General features: G+C 40.1%; 1 protein-coding gene across 1 annotated transcript in view; it reads right to left on the bottom strand.

Moving 5' to 3' along the window:
* OTOGL (otogelin-like) overlaps positions 1–7,120 on the bottom strand; it is a 145,021-nt gene that overhangs the window by 91,676 nt on the left and 46,225 nt on the right. The window contains exons 19-22 of the mRNA XM_014531634.1: positions 5,524–5,733; positions 3,693–3,858; positions 2,765–2,839; positions 509–561 (exon numbers count right to left, since the gene is read on the bottom strand). Coding sequence (XP_014387120.1) covers positions 509–561; positions 2,765–2,839; positions 3,693–3,858; positions 5,524–5,733 — 504 coding nt within the window. The remainder of the gene's footprint in view (positions 1–508; positions 562–2,764; positions 2,840–3,692; positions 3,859–5,523; positions 5,734–7,120) is intronic.

The raw sequence follows: 7,120 nt of genomic DNA, 5'->3' as shown, positions 1-7,120 counted from the left end.
TATAGCCTTGCTAATTATAATGTAGCCCAGGAGCCTGTGGCATGACCTCGACCTTTCCCAGAAAGGTAGAATCTCAGGCATCACCCCTGACCTGCTGAATCAGAATCGGCACTTTAACAAGATCCCGGGGTAATTGTGTGCACATTAGTATCTGAGAAATGCTGGTCTACAGTCATTTCCCAGCTTCTGTTGCACAAGTAGGTTACAACAGGTGCCAGGACACATATCCCTAAATCCTTTTGGGCCCCTGGGTTAGTTCTGGGGTAGACAGAATCCCTGGGTTGATGACCTCTGCCCCTAAACCTTATATGTTCAACCCAGACTGTCCTACTCATATTATAATTTCTAGTGTGAAAAGTTAGGAAGCTGGAGCACCATGTTGAGAAACATCCTCAAGGCTATGTTCATGCCAAGGAGGGGCGTGATGGGTCAAAGACTTCTGCCAGAAAAGTTGGGGCAGTCCTAGAGCCCCATTCTCCTCAGGGAAAATACATTATCTAGATCTTACCAGTAGAGGGCGGTGCTGGCTCATCACATTTCACAGTCCCATTTGAACATTGGCTAGTAAAAGTAAACAAATGTTACAAATCCAAATCTGTTCGTTTGTTTTCTGTATTTCACAAACAATATAATGGGTAAGAATGGATTGAATATATATACAAATGTTATTCTTTCCCATTGAAAATTTTCTACAAATAAGTTATTGGCCAATTTGAAGAGAGTTATTTCAATTAACATTTTTATCAAACACAGATATAAGTCACTGTGATAGGCATGGAAGATACAAAGACCAAAATTCATAATCTTTACTCAAGTAGGAAGGCCATAATACTCAGTTGGAATGTGGTAGGAAGCCGCACAGGGGTAGAGCAGTGTTCTATGTAATAAAGTGGTAGAAGATGCAGATGACAAAGAGGCAAAGGCCAGCTATTATTCAGACACTCAGACTTTGTCCCTGAGGTAGACCATTGACCTAAAGCAGAGAAGTGATATTGTTGGTCTGAATTCTAGGAAAATCATTCTGGCAGTAGCACTGACCACAGAATGAAGTTACAGCTTCCTTGCAACTTAAGTTCTAAAGTCAGGGCATAAGATGAAAACCCAATACAGGCCAAATTAATTCTGAAGCTCCTTTAAAAAGCTATCATGATAGGGAACAACACATCAGTTCTCAGTTACTCCGACATTAACAGTGTTTCCTCCAGCTTTGGACAGATCATGTGTCCTATGTTTGAGCCCGCAAGAAGAAGCTGACTAATATATAGGGGCCATGCCACATGAAAAATATGCTTATATGTCATCTAACACTAGGAAGACACTCAGAGGTGTGAGTCGCGCACATTGTGAATGGCAGAGAGGAACTGAGACAGACAGATGTCAGGTCACAGAGCCAGCTTTTCCATATCACACTCACTCTGGGACGTTTTTGAGAGGAAAGGCAAATGAGGTCACTGCACTACAATGGGATTTTCTTTTCTCATCGAGGACAAATGATTCCTTCATTTTTTTTTGCCAATTTACTAAAGTAAATTCAATTACGTTAAATTCAAGAGAGACATACCACCTTGGCAAAATGAAGGGGACAAGACTAGAGGCAAGAAGACCAGGAAGAGACGTTGTTAAGGCAGTGACGATGGAAAAGAGGGGGATTTCTCCTATTTGCAGAAAGTAAATTCCACAGTCATTAGGGGTTTATTGGCTAGGGATATTGAGCAGAAGGTAGGAGTCAAAACATGACTCCCAGATTTCTGGCCTGGGAAACTGTGGCTACTAGTACAACCTACTAGAGAGAGATTTAAGAACTGGTTGCCTTTGTATCTTGATTGAGGGGTGGGAGGAAGAAAGATGGAGATAACAGTAAAGGTTAATTGAGCATAAACAGGATACTGCCATGAATAGGAAATAAGCTGCTGAGCAAAGCAGGCAACAGAAAAAAATCACCACAGAGCCACATTGCCTGGGCTTGAATCTTGGCTTCGTTCCCAAGTTGCTTACCTGCCTGTGCCTCCTTTTATCACCTGTAAACTGGGGACACAGCAGCAGTATTTATCTTTTAAGGTCACAGTGATGAGTGTTTTAATAATAGATACAGAACACTTAGAATGCTGCCAGGACTACAGAAGGTACATAGTAATGATGAGATATCATTCTTTTTACTATTGCCTATGGTCTGTTATCGTCTGTTGGCACCTAAGATGGAACTGAAAAAGGAAGGTCAAGAGTTGGATGTAGATCAATTTAAATTGATGCATGGATGTGTCTGCATTTGTAACAGCCAGGTTCCAGCCTGAGTGAGGGTTATCCTAGCAATGAGTATTATCTCACCTTAAGATCAATGTTCCTAAGGAGGCAGTACACTGACTCCAGCATGTGACCTGGTTCAATCCATGTTAAAATTGCCTTTTTTAAGCCATTGGATAAAACACAAAATGAACCCCCCACCCACCCCACCTACCCCCCGGCCAAGACCTTGCATTGTTTGAACACCCACCTCACTCCTAACTTCCATATAAAAAACCAAACTGATCTGAAGGCTTCCATTCTGCTGTGTGACACTTCAATGCCACCCTTTTCTGCAGTTATGACCACGAGACTCAGGCATCCCATGTTGCAATGGAATAGATAGCTATTTGGTTTTAAGGGTTATGTTAGGGTTATCTGCATTTTTATGTTACAGAAGTCATATTTCAATTTATGGTTTGTATTAAGAAATTACATCAGCATGTGTTATTTATCAAGTACAATCACCATCATTGAAATCTACCATAAGCCGGAGGGTGTTGGGATAAGCTCTCCAGGTTGATAAACGCTCCCCCTATAATGACACCGACAGTGAAATCTGTAAGAGAAAAAAAGGTTAAATTAATAAAAAAAAAAAGGTTATATGCATATACATTTTAGAAAACAGTAAAATTCAAGTAGACCCCATGCACTGTATTGGTCATTTTAAGGCACACTCTAAAGATGGCTTCATTCTATGAGACTACATGCAATTCAGCCATACAAATGGCAGAAACCATTTAAATGTGAAGTCTTGTGTAGCTTCAGATTTTGTTTTCTAAAATAAAATAAAAAATCTGTATTGTTTTAGTCATAATACAAACTGTGTTGTGTTAGTCACAAAAAAAGTCCCTAAATGCACCTCAAAGAAACATAACCCATACATCTATTCCCCTCTTTTCTGCAGCTATGAGTACAAGACTTAGGCATGCCATTTAGCCCTAGTATAAGACAAAAGTCCTTATCTCAGGAGAAGAGATTGGAGAAACTTCTGAGTGCTGACAGACATTGCAGTGCTGCTACTGAAATTAGCCACCTGACAGTGACACATAAACCTTGTCATTAACTTTGATATGATAAAAACAAGTAGAAATATACTCCAGGGTTAGCCATCAGATTCCTTGGCTCTTTCTACAGCTACTTGTAAACAAGTGCAGGTTTAAACATAAGTAAATAAGGTAAAGACATTAGGAAATATTAAAGAAATGACTCACAAGCAGATCTTTGCACATATGCACACTTGTTTCATGGAAAAAGTGACCGTTCAATAGTGGAGAAAATTATTTTTTCCATTAAATGGTGTTAAGTCGGTTAGATTAAGAAAGAAAAGAAACAAGCATGAAAGCCCATTTCAGGTGTAAAAGAAAAAAGAGATGAAAAACTGGATGCCATGAGCCATCTCTGTGACTTACATGGGCACACAAAAGTGAAGTGTGTCTTCATAGTATTTGCCCTCAGGACAGTTGCAGCCTTCAGCACAGTCGTCACTGCACTGCTCAAGGGAGGCGAGAGAGACACAGGAGCGGCGGCAGAAGGAGGAGCAGTGATGGTACAGCATGCCTTCCTGGCACACCACCCCTGAGGACAGAGCACGTCAGCTGAGAGAGAGATCTCCACAGAGCACAGAAGCGTTCTGTGCTGAACTACAGGTCTATGATAGATGTAAATCACGAAAAAGAAATATCAGATATCAACAAACCCAGAACACTACAGAATCCTGTAACAGAAATTAATTATTAGTTACAATCTTTGCCTCAATGGAAGTAGAAGAGAAAAATGAAATTTCTATTTTAAAATTTGTTTTACCTTCCCCTGAGGATATGTTATTAATTTGAGAGAGAGAGGAATGGAGGAGTGAAGGGAGGGAGAGATGGAGAGAGAGAGAAACATCAATGTGAGAAACAATCAGTTCCAACCTCGGTAAGTGCCCTCACTGAGAAGCAAACCCACAACCTCTTGGTGTACAGGACAACACTCCATCAACTGAGCCACCATCCTCACTTGCAAGGATGCACTATAGTAGAGGCCAGCACACTTTCTGTAAAGGGCCAGACAGTAAATAGTTTCCACTTTGCAGGACACACAGTCTCCGTCACAGCTACTCAACTGTGGCCTTGTAGCTCTTTACAAAAACACAGGAGGACCAAGGGTGTGGTTTGCCAACTTCTGAACTTGAAATTGGCTCTTAATAAAGGAAGATGTTAGGAAAGCAGCTGTAATTCTTGGGGTCTGTGATGAAATAAAGTCTCCTCTGAAAAATAAAAATCCCAGATACACATCCTGCACAGGTTTGTTATATAAACTTACATTACTTTCATATTTACATTGTTGTTCTTAGAAAGCCCAAGCTAGGAACATAACCAAAACTGGCTAATAAGCCCTGGCCGGTGTGGCTCAGTTGGTTGGGCTTACTTACATGGATGGGCTTCGATTCCCAGCCAAGGGCACATGCCCCGGTTTCCGGTTCAATCCCCAGTAGGGGGCATGCAGGAGACAGCCGGTCAATGTTGCACTCTCACATAGATGCTTCTCTCTCTCTCCCTCTCCCTTCCTCTCTCTCTCAAAATCAAAATCAGGGGTTTTTTTTGTTTTGTTTTTATCTTAAAAAAAAAAAAAACTGGCCCAAAAGCCCTTTGGAGTGATAGAAAAAAGCTGTGTGAAACCACAGGGGGGTGGAGAAGTAGAGTAAGTGATGCTCTTGAAATCCAGGTCACAGAGGATTCTAATAGGGAGAGGCAGAGCCCTAACAACGATTAGCTCATAAAAAATTATAAAACATACAGAAGAGGATGCAATCTACCAGGAATGAGAACAGCAGACACCATAACCATGAGGACTAGAGCCCCAGGAACTTGAGATAATACATGGTTGTTGCAGATCTTGCTTATTTAACTACAAATCAGCTGTGTCGCTATAACACACAATGCTTTTCCACATTTAGATATGACATTTTTATAAGACTTTTTGTCAAGTGTTTCCAGTTATTTCTGTTCCATATTTTTAAACCATAGTTATACTCTGCTTATAACAAAAAAGTCAAAAGTTATTGATCTTCTCCAACATATCTTCAATTTTTAAGAAACAAAGTACTTCTTTTGTTTTTATGTTTGTACATTGTAATATTTCAAATAACTTAAGCAATGTTAACTCTCCACTCAAAAAATGAAAGCAGTAATTATCAATGTAAAAATCTCTAAGGTGTTACCTGATTGTCTTTATCTGTGCTGTTGCCACCATACTCACCACAGAACGAAACGTGAGTTCTGAAATCAATGGTGACACCACGCTGGCCACAGAGGTAGGCATAGTGGGCGAGAGCATTGCATAGGCAGGTGCTTCCACACTTGCAGGCATCGTGGCGGCACAGCTGGTAGTACAGCCCAGGGCTGATGTAGAAGTGGCAAGGAGCAAAGAGCTCTTGGTGGATGACGTCACAGTGCGCTGCGTAGCCAACTAACAGACAAAGAACCCCATTAGCACCTCATTTTCCAGTTGGGATCCTTAGCCTTAAGTATCAAGTTCCAGAACTAGCCGAGATTCTTGCTTTCCTAGAAATACACTGGATTGCACATTACTTTTAATAAGAGCCAATATTTTCAGCTTATGCTGTTTTGTGTTTTTTTCTGGGATATTTTTGGTTTGGCTTTACTTTTGGTTATATTGGTGACAGCACTATATTCTATAATATTTTAGGGGGGGAAGTTGTTTTACCTCAATAACTTGAGTAACAGAAGGGTTGATAGCCTCAATCACCCCATGGCCTGAGAATCATCTTAGGAAATCACCCCAATTCTACTATAAAGAATTGGTGAGTAGTGGGAGGCTTATCTCCAGACATCCATACACAATAAAATTGGTGCGTGTTATGGCAACTCCCTGGAATACACAATTGTGGGAGGCTTATCTCCAGACATCCATACACAATAAAACTGCTGCATGTTGTGGATGTTATGGCAACTCCCTGGAGTACACAATAATCCAGGAATGTTTAGGAATCATCTCATCCCAATAGAGTCTCTGAAGTGAATGGTAATGTGGCAGATGCACATAAAGTCATTGCACATAATGTCTGCACAAGGCACAATGCACAGGGTCTGATAAGTGAATCTATGAATTCAAGAAAAAAAATTAGTAATGAATAGAAATTGGGGATTGGAATATATGCTAAAGGCCATGAGATATAGCTACCAGGCCTTTCAGGTGGTGGTAGTGTGGCGGGCGGGGGGAGTCTGTAGTAATTAGTTCTTAATATTTGTTGACTTTTCCCTTGAGAACAACTGACTGATCAGATATAATTCTCTTTGGGTGTAACCAAGTTTGACCAAACAATCTAGATCCCACCTTTCTGAAAATAGCTATGTGATTCCTTGATGTAGTGCACCCAGGTTGTATTGATTCCTCACAGCTAAAATTAATCAATCTTTGAATTGTCATTGTCTTTAAGAGACCAGAAGAGCTGTCCAGAGATCACAATGTTTTTGAACTATTTAAATATACTAAACTTATTTTGTTGAGTATAAAACACACAATAATTATCCTAGTGTTATATTTTCGCATTGTTATGACTATCTATGTGAAAACAAATGACTTAGACTCTAACAGCATGCTGTTGGCATGCATACTCCCCAGCCCCAGGAGCTCCAAAACAAAGAAGTACGTCAATGGGACTTTTGTTGTGTTCCCTAAGGATTTGTAGATTTAAAAATATTCCTACTGACATTAAGTAAAAGAGTGACTCAATAATATCCTTGTAAAAAAAAAAAATCTTTCAGAATCCACATCAGTTATTGACTTTTATTTATTTACTTTCCTTTCTTTGGGAATTTTTCTGACTTGACCA

Source organism: Myotis brandtii, unplaced genomic scaffold, assembly GCF_000412655.1.
Source record: "Myotis brandtii unplaced genomic scaffold, ASM41265v1 scaffold82, whole genome shotgun sequence".
In the NCBI taxonomy this organism is placed as follows: Eukaryota; Metazoa; Chordata; class Mammalia; order Chiroptera; family Vespertilionidae; genus Myotis; species Myotis brandtii.
Note: the sequence above shows the minus strand (reverse complement) of the source record. Positions and strands in the feature narration are given on the sequence as shown.